This window comes from Mirounga angustirostris, unplaced genomic scaffold (assembly GCF_029215605.1).
Source record: "Mirounga angustirostris isolate CCGP_5_RB_7025 unplaced genomic scaffold, mMirAng1.0.hap1 SCAF_10, whole genome shotgun sequence".
NCBI lineage: Eukaryota > Metazoa > Chordata > Mammalia > Carnivora > Phocidae > Mirounga > Mirounga angustirostris.
Window position 1 is genome coordinate 30,329,448 of NW_026991718.1, and position 20,547 is coordinate 30,349,994.

At 37.0% G+C, this 20,547-nt stretch overlaps 1 protein-coding gene across 2 annotated transcripts in view; it reads left to right on the plus strand.

The window, feature by feature from the left end:
- LOC123850732 (regulator of microtubule dynamics protein 2) overlaps positions 1–20,547 on the plus strand; it is an 83,591-nt gene that overhangs the window by 28,780 nt on the left and 34,264 nt on the right. For both annotated transcript variants that reach the window (XM_064572127.1, XM_064572128.1), the window contains exons 3-5: positions 5,138–5,312; positions 6,353–6,455; positions 14,751–14,811. In XM_064572127.1, coding sequence (XP_064428197.1) covers positions 5,138–5,312; positions 6,353–6,455; positions 14,751–14,811 — 339 coding nt within the window. The remainder of the gene's footprint in view (positions 1–5,137; positions 5,313–6,352; positions 6,456–14,750; positions 14,812–20,547) is intronic.

Sequence of the window (20,547 nt, forward strand, 5' to 3'; positions counted from 1 at the left end):
ACTAATATTGAGCATCTCTTCATGTGTTCTTTGGCCATTTGTCATCATCTTTTGATGAAATATCTATTAACTCCTTTCTTCCATTTTTAAATTGAATTATTTGTCTTTTTATTATTGAGTTGTAAATCCATCTGTATACTTGTTAGATATACATCAGTATATTTGTCAGTATACTTGTTAGATATATGTCAGTATATTTGATTTGTAAGTATTTTCTTCCATTTTTGAATTATCTTTTCATTTTCTTGATGAAGAAAATTTCCTTTAAGCACAAAAGTTTAAAATTTTGTAAAATCTATTTTATCTATTTTTTCTTTTGTCACCTGTGCTAGACCATTGCCTAGTCCATGATCACAAATGTTTACTCCTGTGTTTTCTTCTAAGAGTTTTATAATTTTAGCTCTTACATTTAGGGTTTTGATCCATTTTGAGTTAATGTTTATATATGGTGTGAGGTAAAGACCCACCTTCATTCTTATGCATGTGGATATCTATTTGGCCCAGAACCATTTGTTGAAAATAAAATTGTAATCCTCCACTAAGTTGTCTTGGTATTCTTGTCAAAACAAATTGACCATAAACATAAAGGTTTATTTCTGGACTCTAAATTCTTAATAGGTCCTTAATCCCTATTCCATATGTCTATCATCCTTATGCCAGTACTGTCTTTTTTTTTTTTTTTTTTTAAGATTTTATTTATTTATTTGACAGAGAGAGACATAGCGAGAGCAGGAACACAAGCAGGGGGAATGGGAGAGAGAGAAGCAGGCTTCCCGCCGAGCAGGGAGCCCGATGTGGGACTCGATCCCAGGACCCTGGGATCATGACCTGAGCCGAAGGCAGACGCTTAACGACTGAGCCACCCAGGCGCCCAGTACTGTCTTGACTATTGTGGCTTTATAGTAAATTTTGAAATCTGGAAGTGTGAATTCTGTAACTTTTTTCCTCTTTTACAACATTATTTTGGCTGTATTGGGTCCCTTGCATTTCCACATGAAATTTAGGATCAGCTTGTCAATTTCTGGGGGAAAATGTTGTCAGCAGAGATTTAATAGAAATTACTTTGAATCTGTAGATAAATTGGGAGAATGCTGCCATCATAATAACTAAATCTTCTGATTCATGCGCGTGAAACTTCATGTACTTAGATCCTATTCTTTAATTTCAGCAATGTTTGATAGTTTACAGTATATAAGTCTTGCACATATTTTGTTAAATTCAATCCTAAGAATTTTATTCTTTTTTTTTTTAAAGATATTATTTATTTATTTGACAGAGAGAGACACAGCGAGAGAGGGAACACAAGTAGGGGAAGTGGGAGAAGCAGGCTTCCCGCAGAGCAGGGAGCCTGATGTGGGGCTCGATCCCAGGACCCTGGGATCATGACCTGAGCCGAAGGCAGATGCTTAACGACTGAGCCACCCAGGTGTCCCAAATTTTATTCTTTTTTAAAAAGAGTATTTATTTATTAGAGAAAGGGAGAAAGGGAGAGCGAGAGAAAGGGCATGCACATGAGTGGGAGAGGGGCAGAGGGAGAGAATCTCAAGTAGACTCCCTGTTGAGCGTAGAACCTGACCCGGGGCTTGATCTCACCACCCATGAGATCATGACCTGAGCCAAAATCATGAGTCTGACACCCAAATGACTAAGCCAGCCAGGTGCCCCAGAATTTTATTTTTTTTAATAATATTGTAAGTGAAATTGTTTTCTTCATTTCATCTTTGGATTGTTCATTAATAGATGTATAGAAATACAATTTACTTTTATAAGTTGATCTTGTATTTTGCAATCTTGTTGAACTTGTTTATTAGTTCTAATAGCTTTTTATGGATTTATTAGGATTTTATATGAACAAGATGATGTCAAATGTGATTAGAGATAATTTTACTTCTTTCCAATCTGGGTACTTTTTATTTCATTTTCTGGACTAATTGATTGGCTTTTCCTTGAGCAGTTTTAGCCAATTATATTTTTCTAGGTGGTTGTCTTTCAAAGTTTAAATTTATTAGCATAAAATTGTTCATCATAGTCTGTTATTTAAATCTATGCTCTGTCTTTAGTAACAATGGTTCTTTGTTTCATTCCTGATGCTGTTAATAATGACTTCTGCTTTTCTTTCTTACATTCTCTTATGTATGAGATATATCTTTTTAAAATTCTTTTTAAACTTTATGACATACAGAGTACATGTGGAAAAGCATACAAATAACAAGTACACAGATGGATTTTCAAACTGAATACAATGGTAAAGTCAGCACCCAGATTTAGAGACAGAATATTATTAGTACCTCAGATATTCCCAACATGCTGTTATCCAGTCACTCCCTGGCACCAAGAGGATAACCCATCTTGATTTCCAAATGCATACATTAGTTAAAATTATGTTTCTACTTTATCTAAATGAAATAATACACTACATACTCCTTTGTGTCTAGCTTCTCTCAGTTGATATTAGCTTGTGATATTCATCCATTTTGTTGTGTGTGGTTGAAGGCCATTTATCCTCACTACTAACTACTCTTCCACTGTGTTAATATACCACAATATGTAAGCTTCCTATTCCTTTTTTTTTTTAAATTTTATTATGTTATGTTAGTCACCATACAACACATCATTAGTTTTTGATGTGGAAACTTCCTATTCCTAATAGGCATTTGGTACTTTCCAATTATAGACTATTATGATTGGATAAATATCTGTACACATTTCTTTTGTGTATATACCTAGGAGTGAAATGACTAGATCCATAGAGTATGTGTATGCCAGCTTAGGATATATTGCCAAACATATTTCCAAAGTGGTTGTTCTAATTTATGCTCCCATCAGCTATATATAAGAGCTCCATTGGCTCCACATCCTCACCAACTTTTGGTATTTTTTGTCTTTTCATTTTAGCCATTCTAGTGGGCATGTAGATGGAAATGTTTCAATTATTTTTAACTTTGGAAGTTTTCTCACCTACTTTTTAGTGGTGATTTCTGACTTAGTTGCATTGTGAACAGAGAATATGTTCTACACCACAGATTGCTACCATTTGTGGCTTGCTTTGTGGCCTTGTGTATGTGGCTGTTTTCATAGATATGTCATAGATACGACATTGTTTTCCAGGGGCTCAATGTCTAGTTCTATATATGTTAGTTGGATTTGAGCTTGTTAATTTTGGCATTTAAATAGTATCTTTACCTTTTCTTACACTTTATCAATTACTTAGAATGTTGTGTTAAAAATCTCCCATTCTGATAGTAGATTCAATTTCTCTTTGTATATGTTAATTTTTGTTTTCTGTGTATCTGAGACTTGTGTTTTTAGATGCATAGAAGTCTAAAACTGCTCTTTGTTTATCATAAATTGAACCATTTAGTGTTGGTGTCCCTCTTTAAATTTAATGCTTTTTGCTCTAAAGAATATTATGTCTGATGTTAAACTAGTTACTTCCTTTTGTTTATCATTTTTTAATTATATCTCAGGTATGTAGAATTGGATTAAAAACTACTTTTAGCTCTTACAAACTCTAAGGACTGGTCCATGCATGTGCCACTTTTATTCATTTAGCTAGTTATTATGAATAATGTAAAAGCATCCATGAAACTACCTCCTAAAACAAAGGATAGGACCTAGACAAGAATCCTCATCAAACCATTTGGCTCCCCTGCCTTCCCTCATCTGAAGGTAACGGTTACCCTGAGTGTATAATCTATATTGTTCATTCCTTCCTTTTTTAATAATATCATTTTATTGCAGGTGTGTGTATATTCCTTAAGATGCACATTTAATTTTGATTGTTTTTATGGAAAAGGGATTGTGTTGTATATAGTTTTAAGAGCTTATTTTTCCACTTAATAATAAGTTTGTTAAGTTTCCTTCATGTTTTGCACATCACTGTATTTCTTTCATTTTGACTGTTGTATAATATTCATTCACTCTTTGGTGGGCATTTAGGTTGTTTCCTGGTGTTTGCTATTTGAAAGTACTGCTGTCCCTATTATACATATCTTTTTTTGCACATATGCAAGAGACCGGGTTACTGGGTCCTAGGGCATGTGGAAGTTCACTATTAAAAGATAACTCCAAAGTGCTTTCCCAACTGGGTTCACCAGTTTGGATTCACATCAGATCCTGTGGATTAACTTCATCCCCAGCATTTGGTATTGTCAGACTTTTTACATAATATCTCTCTGTGGTCTTTATTTGTATTTCTGTAATTGCTAGTGAACATTGAACATCTTTTCTTATGTTTATTGACTATATGTATTTTCTCATTTGAGAAACCCTATTTATATCTCTCAAGCATATTTCTATTGAGTTCACCACGTCTTTTGTTACCTAATTTTAGGAAAGCATTTATGTGTTCTTGACATCAATGTTCTCCATGTGGGTGTGTTGCAAAACATCCATTCCTGGTTTTTAATTTGTGTTCTTATATTTTTGAAATTGTCTTTTGATTAGCAGCAGTTTTTCATTTTAATATAGTTAAACTGATTAGTCATTCATAATTAATCATTTATAGTTAATGCTTTCCTATCTTGGTTAAGAAAATTTTTTGCTCCTGGATGCCTGGGTGGCTCAGTCTGTTAAGCGTCTGCCTTCGGCTCAGGTCATGATCCCAGAGTCCTGGGATCGAGCCCCGCATCGGGCTTCTTGCTCCGCAGGGAGCCTGCTTCTCCCTCTGCCTGCTGTCCCCCCTGTTTGTGCTCTGTCTCTCTCTCTGACAAATAAAAAAATAGAATCTTAAAAAAGAAAAAAGAAAAAAGAAAAATTTTTCTCCAAAGACTGAAAGATATTCACCTATAGTTTCTACTTAGAGTTTAGAAAATTATTTTTAAAACTTAATTCCTTTTATCATCCAGAGATATTTTTATATTATTGTATGATAGAGATTCAATTTCATTGTTTTCCATAGGAATAGCCATTTTTTTTCCTGGCCATTCCCTGACTTTCCCAGTGATCTGACAGGCCAACTCCATCATGCACCACAGCTCCATATATATACAGATCTGCTTCTGGCCTCTTATTTCATCAGTCACTTATCTGTTCTTGTATTCATAGCATACTGGCTTGTATTTTAAAAGAATCACTCTGCCTATTATAATATAACTTTCAAGAGATTTGATCATTATTTATTATTTCTGAATTTTAGGTATATTACAGCTAATACTGACACAGAAGAACAGAGTTTTCCAGTCCCTAAGGCATTTAACACACACATAGAGGAATTAAATTTAGATGTCCTTCTTCAGAAGGCTGATAATTTACGTATGAATGAATGTAGCAAAATGGAGAGTTTTGAACTACTTTGTGATCACAAAGAAAAGGTAAGAGATATGAGACAATAATGTTTGTATAGTTTTAATTTTTAATTTAATCTCCTGTCCTATTCATGTTATGACTGTAACATTGTGTTACAGTTTACACAAGCTAAATGGTTGATGCAAATTTTTCTATAATCTAACTGAAACTTTTAAAAAGTAAATTATAAGAGTTTATTAGGCTCTAAGATCATGAAAATGAGAACCAGAGGTATGATTATACACATCTATTTTTATTTGATTATTAATTTGCCATATTTGATATGTACTTTATAACAAAGAATAAGACCTACTGCTTCTGTTGGGGCAGGAAAAGCTACATTTTAAGTTTACTGTCTTAGAGTTATTAGAATAACAGCCATCAGTTTCAATGTGTTTCTACCAATGGTCATTTTTCAACATTTAACGTTGGGCTGAATTGAGAAAGCCCATCCCTTCCACTACTACCACCAAAGAGAAAGAAAGAAAGAAGGAAAGAAAGGAAGGAAGGAAAAGAAGGGAAGATAAGGAAGGAAGGGAGGGAGGGAGGGAGGGAGAAAGTTCTCAGTATCCCAAAGAGCAATCAATCTTTCTTTCCTATGAGCAATTTAAGTCTTAAATCCTTTGTCTGAGGATTTAGCAACTCCAAACACAAGGATTATGATTATATTTGTAGGTAAAAAATGTGACTGCTCTTTTGAGTATATGTGATCTTTAATGCTCACTGAGGCATTATAATGAAGGTAAGTAACTTAGAAAGGAAAATAAAAAGAGGATACTATAATCCAGGGAAAACTCGCAGATTCTGGCCTATCAGTTCTCTCTTATATGTTGGTGTAGAGCTAATGTCTGGGTAACACTCCTTAGTTTTAAGATCTAAATGTAACACTATATTAAATCACATTTTGTAGCCATGAGTATTTGAATTTAAAATGTATGCACATGAATAGATTCAGTCATCCATAAATATCAGTTCACCTGCCTAATTTTTTAAAAGTTGCAGTGGAAAGCATTTATAGTCTGGTCAAGTTACTGAGTTAATCTAATATATTGTTCTATCTTTTCAGTTTAGAGATGAAATAGAGTTTATTTGGCGGTTAGTTCGTGCTTACGGAGACATGTATGAGCTATCTACTAACGCACAAGAAAAGAAACATTATGCTAATATCGGTAAGTATTTTGTAAAGATTGATTATCCTCAAGTGACAATCTATCCTCAAGAGACAGGCATTATCTATAACAACCCATTAATGAATTTTAATTAAAGTATCTTAGCTAAAACCAATATGTTTAATCCATTTTAATATATCCTAGTACTGAAAAATATACATAGTCTAAGGACAGAAAGGGTTTTTTAGGACTAAAGTATATATTCTTTAAAAATGTTTGAGCATATTAGAATAAGCAACTGGGGCACCTGCGTGGCTCAGTCGGTTAAGCGTCTGCCTTCGGCTCAGGTCATGATCCCAGGGTCCTGGGATCGAGCCCCATATTGGGCTCCCTGCTCGACAGGAAGCCTGCTTCTCCCTCTCCCACTCCCCCCTGCTTGTGATCCCTCTCTCGCTGTCTCTCTCTCTGTCAAATAAATAAATAAAATCTTTAAAAAGAAAGAAAGAAAGAATAAGCAACTGAAAAACTCAAATTTCAGATATTAAAGTTTATAAAATCACAGACAGACAAAACATTCAGAGGTAATATTTGAGGAGCAAAAGAGGCAGAGGATAGTTGTCTTCAGCACAATTAAAATAACCCTCCCTGATTCCTGTAAGCTAGAACTTCAGGTGCCACAGAGAAATAGCTACTCAGGGTTCAATGCTTTTTTTCAAAATCCATCTTGATAAAACAAGATTAGCCTTGAGTCAGTCCTCATTTATGCTAAGGGATACAGCATATGGTGGTTTATTATACTGTCCTCTATACTTTTTTGCATATTTTTGAAATTTTCCATAGTAACAACAAAAGTATAATAGCTGGAATGTCAAATCTTTTATATATATCTCACCTTGACTCTCACTGAATATCAAAACCCTTTCTTGCAAAAAGCCCCGTAGCTGCCATTTCTCTGAGCTTCAGCATAGTAATCTGACATCAAAACTTCTTTAATTCTTCTTTTATTCCAAACCTCCTCTTTTCCAAGCTTTCTTTCTCTAAGATAGCATAAGGAAGAAACAGCAAAACATAATGATACCACAGACCTCATTCCAGTCTTGTTCACTGTCATTTTTATTTCCAAGAAGGTAGTATCTCCAAACTCCTTGTAATTACATTCCTTCCACTTGTCGATTTCCTTGCCCAGTGACTTTTGCACAAAGAGAAAAAACTGATTTATGTTTGTATCTACTGAGAAAATCACAGGATATCTATGTAAACTGTTTCAACATTCATCCATATTACTTTTATTTCCCATAGACATCATGGGCATCAGGGCTCCTCCTGTGTGTGATAGGAGGTAGAAATGATAACAAAATCACATGTTCTGGGGTGCCTGGGTGGCTCAGTCGTTAAGCGTCTTCCTTTGGCTCAGGTCATGATTCCAGGGTCCTGGGATCGAGCCACGCATCGGGCTCCCTGCTCGGCAGGAAGCCTGCTTCTCCCTCTCCCACTCCCCCTGCTTGTGTTCCCTATCTCACTGTCTCTCTCTCTCTGTCAAATAAATAAATAAAAATCTTAAAAAAAAAAAAAAATCACATGTTCTCAGCCTCTACACAAGCTGATGGCTTTGTGGGGAAGCAGTATTATTGAAATAACCATACATATAAAGAAACAGACGGAAATCCATTGTGAGGAAGGAAGAATATGGGACATTAAGGGTGATAACACCAAGGATTTGAAGGCAGGGGCTGGGGGCTGATGAAGAGAAGGCTTTCCTGGGGAAGTAAGAGTCTCACAGAGGTGAAATTACTGGGGATCTCTATTTTTAAATGGAGTAGAATTGTAATTGAGTTAATGTATGAGGTGGTAAAAATGGAAAAAGAAATAGGCTGGAGGAAATTGGCAGACAAAAATGGAGCGTAGATTGGAATAGGATCTATTTAAAAAAGAGAAACGTTTAAGATGTCAAGAAAAAGGAGTGAAAGCCTCAGAAGCATTCATTCATATATTGAAATATATTAAAAAAGAATTATTTTTCCTCTCCATTTAAGAAATATTTATTTGAAATTACCGTGTCCAGGAACAATGTTAAAATGAGGGGTGGAGGGAAGGAGAGAAGGGAGAGAGGAGGGAGGTGAAGGTGATTAAGACAATTCTACACCAAGGAACTTGCTAGAAAGATCAACATAGAGACAGCCCATCATACCTCAGGGTTCCGGTAGTAAGTGCTTGGGAAAGGTGATGACAAAAATAGGTTCGAGCTGAGCCCAGTGTTGGAGGACACTGGAACTCAGCATGAGGGAGGAGGAAGTGCGAAATATTATTCCCCATAATAGCATACTTAAAATTCTTTAAAAAAAAAAAAAGAGTGGGGGGTGGCACCTGGGTGGCTCAGTCAGTTAAGCATCTGCCTTTGGCTCAGGTCATGATCTCAGGGTCCTGGAATCGAGTCCTGCATCGGGCTCCCTGCTCAGCAGGGAGCCTGCTTCTCCCTCTCCCTCTGCCTGCCACTCTGCCTACTTGTGCTTTCTCCCTGTCATTTAAATAAATAAAATCTTTAAAAAATAATAAAACTAAAAAATAAAATTGTTATGCCAGGGGAAGAAGATGTGATCGCTGAGGAGTGCAGAATTCTTTCAGGGTACTCATGCTGGGGTGGAGCATTATGCAGCACATCTTTTGAAGTACTCTGATCTTAATTTGTATTCCAAATAAAATATGAATCCTATATCTAAAGGAACATTATTATACTTTCCAGAATTAAATGATCAATACAAGTGCCTCAAATAGACCACAAAGTACAGTGTTGTAAAGGAAACAGCTTTCCTTTCAGACTTCTGGTGCATGGGTGAGGCTGCATGCTCCCCAGCTTCCTTTTATAGTCTCAGGGTAATGGACTCTCTGTTTTAGGCTCGAGAGTGTGCACCCAAAGCTATTTTTGTTCATTTGGCCAAGTAGCTAAAATATTGATTTTGTTTCTTATATTTAAATGTATGTTTAAAATTATGTTTTTCAATCATTTATTTAAAGATTACTCTTTTAAGATATGTGTACGATAAAATGTCAGTTAGTATTAAAACACTTCACTTTTTTTTGTTATCTTATTAATAGGCTCTATGAGCTAATTTATTTATTTATTTTTAAATTTTATGTTATTATGTTATGTTAATCACCACACAGTACATCATTAGTTTTTGATGTAGTGTTCCATGATTCATTGTTTGCATATGACACCCAGTGTTCCATTCAGTACGTGCCCTCTTTAATACCCATCACCAGGCTAACCCATCCCCCCACCCCCCTCCCCTCTAGAACCCTCAGTTTGTTTCTCAGAGTCCATTGTCTCTCATGGTTTTCTCCTCCTCCGATTCCCCCCCTTCATTTTTCCCTTCCTACTATCTTATTTTTTTTTAACATATAATGTATTATTTGTTTCAGAGGTACAGGTCTGTGATTGATCAGTCTTACACAATTCACAGCGCTCACCATAGTACATACCCTCCCCAGTGTCCATCACCCAGCCATCCCATCCCTCCCACCCCCCATCACTCCAGCAACCCTCAGTTTATTTCCTGAGATTAAGAACTCCTCATATCAGTGAAATCATATGATACATGTCTTTCTCTGATTGACTTGTTTCGCTTAGCATAATACCCTCTAGTTCCATCCACATCATTGCAAATGGAAAGATTTCAGGGTTTTTTGATGGCTGCATAATATTCCATTGTATATATATACCACATCTTCTTTATGCATTCATCTGTTGATGGACATCTTGGCTCTTTCCACAGTTTGGCTATTGTGGACATTGCTGCTATAAACATTGGGGTGCACCTTCGGATCACTACATTTGTATCTTTGCAGTAAATACCCAGTAGAGCAATTGCTGGGTTGTAGGGTAGCTCTATTTTCAACTTTTTGAGGAACCTCCATATTGTTTTCCAGAGTGGCTGCACCAGCTTGCATTCCCACCAACAGTGTAGGAGGGTTCCCCCTTCTCCACATCCTCGCCAACATCTGTCATTTCCTGAGTTGTTAATTTTAGCCATTCTGACTGGTCTGAGGTAGTATCTCATTGAGGTTTTGATTTGGATTTCCCTGATGCCGAGCAATGTTGAGCACTTTTTCATGTGTCTGTTGGCCATTTGGATGTCTTCTTTGGAAAAATGTCTGTTCATGTCTTCTGCCCATTTCTTGATTGTGTTATTTGTTCTGTGGGGGTTGAGTTTGATAAGTTCTTTATAGATTTTGGATACTAGCCCTTTATCTGACATGTCATTTGCAAATATCTTCTCCCATTCTGGCAGTTGTCTTTTGGTTTTGTTGACTGTTTCCTTTGCTGTGCAAAAGCTTTTTATCTTGATGGAGTCCCAATAGTTCATTTTTGCCCTTGCTTCCCTTGCCTTTGGCGATGTTTCTAGGAAGAAGTTGCTGCGGCTGAGGTCAAAGAGGTTGCTGCCTGTGTTCTCCTCTAGGATTTTGATGGATTCCTGTCTCACATTTAGGTCTTTCATCCATTTTGAGTCTACTTTTGTGTGTGGTGTAAGGAAATGGCCCAGTTTTATTCTTCTGCATGTGGCTGTCCAATTTTCCCAACACCATTTGTTGAAGAGACTGTCTTTTTTCCATTGGACATTCTTTCCTGCTTTGTCGAAGATTAGTTGACCATAGAGTTGAGGGTCCATTTCTGAGCTCTCTGTTCTGTTCCATTGATCTATGTGTCTGTTTTTGTGCCGATACCATACTGTTTTGATGATTACAGCTTTGTAATAGAGCTTGAAGTCCAGAATTGTGATGCCACCAGCTTTGCTTTTCTTTTTCAACATTCTTCTGGCTATTTGGGGTCGTTTCTGGTTCCATACAAATTTTAGGATTATTTGTTCCATTTCTTTGAAAAAAGTGGATGGTATTTTGATAAGGATTGCATTAAATGTGTAGATTGCTCTAGGTAGCGTTGACATCTTCACAGTATTTGTTCTTCCAGTTCCATGAGCATAGAACATTTTTCCATTTCTTTGTGTCTCCCTCAATTTCTTTCATGAGTATTCTATAGTTTTCTGAGTACAGATTCTTTGCCTCTTTGGTTAGATTTATTCCTAGGTATCTTATGGTTTTGGGTGCAATTGTAAATGGGATCGACTCTTTAATTTCTCTTTCTTCTGTCTTGTTGTTGGTGTATAGAAATGCAACTGATTTCCGTGCATTGATTTTATATCCTGCCACTTTACTGAATTCCTGTATGAGTTCCAGCAGTTTTGAGGTGGAGTCTTTTGGGTTTTCCACATAAAGTATCATATCGTCAGCAAAGAGTGAGAGTTTGACTTCTCCTTTGCCAATTCGGATGCCTTTGATTTCTTTTTGTTGTCCGATTGCTGTGGCTAGGACTTCTAATACTATGTTGAATAGCAGTGGTGATAGTGGACATCCCTGCCGTGTTCCTGACCTTAGGAGAAAAGCTCTGTTTTTCCCCCATTGAGAATGATATTTGCTGTGGGTTTTTCATAGATGGCTTTTATGATGTTGAGGTATGTACCCTCTATCCCTACAGTGTGAAGAGTTTTAATCAAGAAAGGATGCTGTACTTTGTCAAATGCCTTTTCTGCATCTACTGAGAGGATCATATGGTTCTTGTTCTTTCTTTTATTAATGTATCACATTGATTGATTTGCGGATGTTGAACCAACCTTGCAGCCCAGGGATAAATCCCACTTGGTCATGGTGAATAATCCTTTTAATGTACTGTTGGATCCTATTGGCTAGTATTTTGGTGAGAATTTTCACATCCATGTTCATCAGGGATATTGGCCTGTAATTCTCCTTTTTGATGGGGTCTTTGTCTGGTTTTGGGATCAAGGTAATGCTGGCCTCATAAAATGAGTTTGGAAGTTTTCCTTCCATTTCCATTTTTTGGAACAGTTTCAGAAGAATAGGTATTAATTCTTCTTTAATTGGTATTTGGTAGAATATCCCTGGGAAGGCATCTGGCCCTGGGCTCTTGTTTGTTGGGAGATGTTTATTACTGCTTCAATTTCCTTAGTGGTTATGGGTCTGTTCAGGTTTTCTGTTTCTTCCTGGTTCAGTTTTGGTAGTTTATACATCTCTAGGAATGCATCCATTTCTTCCAGATTATCTAATTGGTTGGCATATAGTTGCTCATAATATGTTCTTATAATTATTTGTATTTCTTTGGTGTTGGTTGTGATCTCTCCTCTTTCATTCATGATTTTGTTTATTTGGGTCGTTTCTCTTTTCTTTTTGATAAGTCTGGCCAGGGGTTTATCAATCTTATTAATTCTTTCAAAGAACCAGCTCCTGGTTTTGTTGATCTGTTCTACTGTTCTTTTGGTTTCTATTTCATTGATTTCTGCTCTGATCTTTATTATTTCTCTTCTCCTGCTGGGTTTAGGCTTTATTTGCTGTTCTTTCTCCAGCTCCTTAGGTGTAGGGTTAGGTTGTGTTTTTGAGACCTTTCTTGTTTCTTGAGAAAGGCTTGTATTGCTATATACTTTCCTCTTAGGACTGCCTTTGCTGCAAAGATTTTGCAGCAGTTGTGTTTTCATTTTCATTTGTGTCCATGATTTTTTTCAATTCTTCTTGAATTTCTTGGTTGACCCATTCATTCTTTAGTAGGATGCTCTTTAGCCTCCATGTATTTGAGTTCTTTCCGACTTTCCTCTTGTGATTGAGTTCTAGTTTCAAAGCATTTTGGTCCGAAAATATGCAGGGAATGATCCCAATCTTTTGATACTGGTTGAGACCTGATTTGTGACCTAGGATGTGATCTATTCTGGAGAATGTTCCATGGGCACTAGAGAAGAATGTGTATTCTGTTGCTTTGTGATGGAATATTCTGAATAGACCTGTGAAGTCCATTTGGTCCAGTGTGTCATTTAAAGCCTTTATTTCCTTGTTGATCTTTTGCTTAGATGATCTGTCCATTTCAGTGAGGGGGGTGTTAAAGTCCCCTACTATTATTGTATTGTTGGTGGTGTGTTTCTTTGATTTTGTTATTAATTGGCTTATATAATTGGCTGCTCCCATGTTAGGGGCATAGATATTTACAATTGTTAGATCTACTTTAAGTATGATGTAGTGTCCTTCCTCATCTCTTATTGTAGTCTTTGGTTTAAAATCTAATTTGTCTGATAGAAGGATTGCCACCCCAGCTTTCTTTTGATGTCCATTAGCATGGTAAATTGTTTTCCACCCCCTCACTTTCAATCTGGAGGTGTCTTTGGGTCTAGAATGAGTCTCTTGCAGACAGCATATCAATGGGTCTTATTTTTTTATCCAATCTGATACCCTGTGTCTTTTTTGGGGGCATTTAGCCCATTTACATTCAGGGTCAATATTGAAAGATATGAATTTAGTGCCATAAAACACTTCACTTTAATTTTTTCCAGTTTAGGTAGATTTCTACACAGGATGGTTCTCTTAATGGATAGAGCTATAAAATACAGAGTGTTCTGCTGTAACAAATTCACAAATAGAATAATTTTAGAATAAAAGATCCTTATTTATAAAGATTATCTCATCCACTTATTTAGAAGAACATTTTGCAGATCACTGGATATTCTCTTCAAGGCAACAACAACAAAAATGTGGAGCAGGGTAAAAGGAGATGGTATAAGACAAAGCAGCCCATTTTTTAAAAAGATTTTCATAATGTTGCTCAGTTTTGTTGCAAGCATTTTGACTTTTCAGGCCAATAGACAAACCTATCCAAAGTAATTATGACCTTATGAAAAGTTATCCTAAAACTAAGGGAAATGATTTGGGACGATTATTTATGTACAGAGCCTGTTCATTGTTGTGCATGATTAGGTAGGCACTTCTCTGGGAAGCCTTCTCTTTAGATGGACTTAGTTACTCTGTTCTCTGCCTTGCTCTCTCTTTCTTCATCTCGCTTTTAGTTTTTGCATGCATTTTGTTTGCTTCTATACCTCCTTTCTACTGAAATGTGAACCCTTGGAAGTCAAAAACTGTCTTAATTTGACTTTTTATTCCTAGAGGTTATGATGTGGCACTTAGAAGGCACACAGTAAATGTTGGTTAATTACAGAACAGTCTTTATTAATGCTTTCAAATAACGATTGAATGACTTTTCCTGCACTTGGTTACATCATTTAATCCAGTGAGCTTAAAACTTGAGCATACATCAGAATCTCTAGAGGCTAGTTAAAACAGATTGTTGAGCCCAGACTTTGTTAGGAAATGGGTCTCCCTTGTAGCCCCATATTTGCTTTTCTAACAAGTTCCCAGGTGATGCTTCTGCTTTGGGGACCATATTTTGGGAACCACTGACTTAATTCAGTAATTCACCTCCCACCAACTCGCATGAAGGTACTAAATGTAAGAACATTTGTCTTTCAGGAAAAACGTTAGGGGAAAGAGCGATCACTACAGCACCCACAAATGGACATTGTCATCTGTGGTAAGTACATAGAACTTACGCAGTCTTTTAAAATTTTCATATACCTCTATATAAGTTACAATTGATTTTTAAGGTATAATTGACTCATTTTACCTGTCACATTCACTGAAAAATCTATTTAGTAGATAGCACAGTAACTGTTCTTATTCTTATGTATTTTGTAGTATGTACATTTTAAATACATTCACTGAAAATTTCATAAGTGAATCTACCAAGTGCAGCACCTTTGAACATGATAAATTCTAATTAAATATAATTTAACGTTTTGTTTGGAAACAACTACTGAAGTGATATCATGTTCCTAAATGAAATGTTGGAAGAATGCTTCAAAGAATAAAAGCATGTCACTCATTTCTTATACCTTAGTGAGTCCATGTGTACAAATTCTACAGGTCAAAGAGAAGCCACTTTTAATATAAGAAATATAATATAAAAAAGCTCAAAGGGAATTTAATTTGTGGGGTAGGTGAATATCCTTGGGGAAACGAAATTATTCTTGAATATGTTTTGTTTTAGATCCTTTGTATATTTAAAATTATAAAACACAAATAAGAAGAAATATATTGTTTTATTTTTTTTTTAAAAGATTTTATTTATTTATTCATGAGAGAGAGAGAGAGAGAGGCAGAGGGAGAAGCAGACTTCCCGCAGAGCGGGGAGCCCGATGCGGGACTCGATCCCAGGACTCCAGGATCATGACCTGAGCCGAAGGCAGACGCTTAACCATCTGAGCCACCTAGGCGCCCGAAATATATTGTTTTAAATTAACACTCTGTGGTTGCATTTTTTTTAAAGATTTTATTTATTTATTTATTTAAGAGAGAAAAAGAACATGAGCCGGGTGAGGGGCAGAGGGAGAAGCAGACTCCCCACTGAGCAGGAAGCCCAGTGCGGGGATCATCACAACCTGAGCCAAAAGCAGACACAACCAGCCGAGCCACCCAGGCGCCCCTGTGGTTGCATTTTTATATCTTTTAGTTCCTTACAGCAATACTGCTACTTCAGGTGCTAGGAAGATAACAATAATAAGTTAATTTGTGACCCTTCTCTCAGACCTAGGCTTCCAAAAATCTACCTCTCTTCGGGATTATTTTTATTCTTCTGGAGCACTTTTAGGCAAAAGTCTCTCTCAAAATGGCTCCCTTTCTGCAGGTCCGCATTTGCCCCATAGGAAATTCATTTTCATTCCACCAGCTAACTCTGAAATGCAAACGATTTTCCCAAAGCAGACCTGTTTCTTTACTCTGCCACCAGCAGGGGGAGCTCCACTCACACGCTCATCTTAAAGCTTCTCTGGTTCGGAGTCCCGTAAGGGACACGGGCCAAAATAATCAAGTCTTTTGATCTGCCCTCACTTGGCTTAAGATGAGGCGCAAACCTCCCTCCTGCCCCGTCCCATGAGAAGGTGGGAGGTAGAACCCACAGTCCCCTAACAATGCTATCCACAGGAATCCTTTACTTTCCCTTCTATAGCCTGGAGAAGGGTGAAGGGCTGAGCCTGGCAGAACCTATGAATCATTTCCTTAGCATGTCATGTACTGGCAATAGAGCATCTTGCTTTAGGAATGGGAGCACCTAATAAAGTATTGTTCTATGCCCCTGGTACCTCTGCCACAACTCTAGGAGAAAGGCAGTTTTGCAGTTAACATCCTGGTACATATCTTTAAGATCATTTTCCCAGGATGCAAGGGTCTTGGCTATTATTTATATAGCCAAATATACCTTCCCATCTAATTTGCACATTAGTATTAATAAATTAACATATGTATGCATTAAGGTACTTCTGTTCTTCCACTTTTAGTCGTAACTAATGAATTTGTGCTGATAAGCCACACGCTCTTCATCTCCTTTGATGCTGGAGCTGTTTGGGAGCTGGTTGGCCAGGTTTCGATGCAGAAAGAACCCCCAAGCCCTACTCTTTTTTTTTTTTTTTAATTAAAACATAGGCTTTATATTTTCATCACAAAGATGGCTGATATTATTAATTTTCAACAGCTATCCAGGAAGAACAACAGTTTATATGCTGTTTCAGTGAGCTATTGTCACAATAATGCTGAATGGTGCATATGGTTTTAAACCACAGTCATCTATCCTTCGGGATGTGCATGGCTTGCACAGCCCTGCTGTACACCTCTCAGCCTCTTTCTGAGATGAGCCACCTGGATGGGGCATGTTCTTCTTTTTTTTTTTAATTTTTTTATTCTTATATTATCCCCATACATTGCATCATTAGTTTTAGATGTAGTGTTCCATGATTCATTGTTTGTGCATAACACCCAGTGCTCCATGCAGAATGTGCCCTCCTCAATACCCATCACCAGGCTAACCCATCCTCCCACCCCCCTCCCCTCTAGAACCCTCAGTTTGTTTTTCAGAGTCCATCATCTCTCATGGTTCGTCTACCCCTCCGATTTCCCCCCCTTCATTCTTCCCCTCCTGCTACCTTCTTCTTCTTCTTTTTTTTTTTTCTTAACATATATTGCATTATTTGTTTCAGAGATACAGATCTGTGATTCAACAGTCTTGCACAATTCATAGCGCTTACCAGAGCACATACCCTCCCCAGTGTCTATCACCCAGTCACCCCATCCCTCCCACCCCACCCCCCACTCCAGCAACCCTCAGTTTGTTTCCTGCGATTAAGAATTCCTCATAGGGGCGCCTGGGTGGCTCAGTTGGTTAAGCGACTGCCTTCGGCTCAGGTCATGATCCTGGAGTCCCTGGATCGAGTCCCGCATCGGGCTCCCTGCTCGGTGGGGAGCCTGCTTCTGCCTCTGACCCTCCTCCCTCTCATGTGCTCTCTCTTTCTCATTCTCTCTGTCTCAAATAAATAAATAAAATCTTTAAAAAAAAAAAAAAGAATTCCTCATATCAGTGAGGTCATATGATACATGTCTTTCTCTGTTTGACTTATTTCGCTCAACATAATACTCTCCAGTTCCACCCACATCGTTGCAAATGGCAAGATCTCATTCCTTTTGATGGCTGCATAATATTCCATTGTATATATATACCACATCTTCTTTATCCATTCATCTGTCGATGGACATCTCGGCTCTTTCCACAGTTTGGCTATTGTGGACATTGCTGCTATAAACATCGGGGTGCACGTACCCTTTCAGATCCCTACTTTTGTATCTTTGGGGTAAATACCCAGTAGTGCAATTGCTGGATCATATCCCCAAGCCCTACTCTTAACTCTGAGCTCCTCCTCCTCCTCCACATCCTCCCCCTCCCACTGCATTGCTCTTCCTCTGTTGTCCTCTTCCTTGTCCCATACATAGATCTGCATCCATGAAGAATCACATTTAAAATGTACAGTGGATTTCAATCCTTAGTTTGAGGGCATTTATCTGTGTAAGCTTCAAATTTTCATAGAGGAACAATGTTGTGTCTTCTCTGGGGGCTTCATAAGTACCTTGAAATCTATCTTGTAAGAAGAAATTATACATAACTCTGCCCTAGTAGGCTACCCAGTCTGTCGTACGCTAGTCTGGCTACTTTTCATTTGTTCATCTTCTTTCACTTTTTGTTGTGAATGGATTGCCTTGTTTACAACTATGGTATTTGACTCCAAGTTTAAATCTTACATATACACACACACACACACACACACACAGTAATGATCTGTGTTGCACATGATATCTTATTCAGTATCAGTTTTAAACTAAAAAAGAATGTTAAAATCTATTCAGTTGATAAAATTTAACAAATTCAAATGTCAATTTATCTTAGTTCTTAGAATGTATTATAATGTATGTAGTGAATACAAGAGTTTTCATTCAGTTACATAGGAGAGGTTTAGGGTCATGATAAAAGAGAAATTAAAACTTTGACTTGAGAAGCAGTGGTTAAAATTTAGCTTAACTGATTCCATGATTAATTGTAGTAAAATATCATTTAAAAATCTTTTTCAGGATGTTAAGACATATTCTCATTCATTCAGCACAAATGACAAACTACAGTCCGGGGCCAACTGCCTATTTTTGTAGTTTTATTGGTGCCCAGCCACACCTGTGCATTTGTGTATAGCAATGAGGTTGAATAGTTGCGACCTTGACTATCTGACCCCAAAGCTTAAAATGTTTGCTACAAATTCTGTTGTTTTTGTTGTACCCAGCCTAAAATACTTCTAGAACCAAGAGAGTAAAGTCACTGTGGATTTACAGTTTGTTAGCACAATAGGCCTGACCTTAATTACAAATAATGTCTTACATATTTGTTGTGCTCTACTGTTCACAAATTATATCCACATGCCTTACAGCACATGAGTCACAGAACAACCTGTTTCCATTTTATAGATAAGGTAGTGTGTCTAGGGGGCGTATGGGGGGAATATGCTGATTGGTATGCAAGAGTCACACAATAAATAGAAAAACAAAAACCAGATCTTTTATTCTTACTCAGTATTTTTTCTATTACATTATTTTTCCACTGCTTTCCCACAGTATAAATAGCATTTGTGCTGAATCAGAAGTATGCAGGGAAACTAACGGGGTTATTTTAGTAATTGTTAAAACAAGAATGTTGGTCATTTATTAAAGATATATTCAATATCAATGCAAAGAAAATCAGAATTTTTGTCAAAGCCTGTATGGTGAGAATGACCTCTAGGTGGAGGTAATAAACCATATTGTGAATTAACATTCTTCAGAGTTCCGGTCCACTTGAGATGGTTCACAAAATAAAATTTTAAATTACATGTTTAAAGATGAACAGCATAAAAGAACAAAAACACAGAGATACACAGAGACATAAGTGGAACTGATCGCCAGAAAAGAAGTGATGATGCTTTGAGAAAAAGTGGTCAGATGAACTTTGAACTTAGGCTATGTAGGAAGATAGACAATATTTTAGACTTTAAAGAAACAGACTTCAAGGGGTGCCTGGGTGGCTCAGTCGGTTAAGCATCGATTCTTGATCTCAGCTCAGAAAAAAAAAGAAAAGAAAGAAACAGAGTTCAAAAAAGATTATGAAAAGCATTAAGACTGATTATTTATAAGGGAAATACTCATATTTCATATAATGGTATTCATAAGTCCTAGGGGTTTTTTTTCCCTTTTGTCCTCACTCGGAGTAGCTTAAAGAGAGTTTGCTGACAGAGCAGTGTCTGTGCCTAATGCTGCGCACGAAGTCATTCTGACGCTGACGTTTAGCATCAGTAGATAATGGATCCCACCACTCCAGATCAGTGAACATACATTATTTTCTTTTGATTCCAGCACAGATATTTGAGTTGTTCTATAAATCTCTGGATTAGAAAGTTCAAATAGATCCTTCAGATTTTTCTAAAAATGTGACATGATTTGGTTTTTATTTCTTTGCCAGCATGTAGAGTAGGGAAATTGAGCTAGTATATCTGGATTTAAGCAAGGCATTCATGTAAGTTTACCAATAACATTCTTGTGGACAAGATGTAAAAATGTGGGCAAGCCTCTGGGTTACCGACATAGAGAGAAGGGTTCAAGCCTCAGCTATTCAACAGAATAACTGTTGGCAACATCATTGTCAAGCTGGAGGTGATTCTAGGGTTTCAGATCTGTATCTTAGACACTAGAGTGTTCCATAATTTTGTCAGTGGGTAAAGATATAATAGGTATGTTTATAAAAGTTGCAAGTAACACAGAACTAGGAGGAAGAGGATGTATGACGAATGACAATAATAATTCAAAAGATTTTCACATGTGTGAATTAATAGGGATAAATGTGGAAGGAGGGATGGAGAGAGAAGTGTCA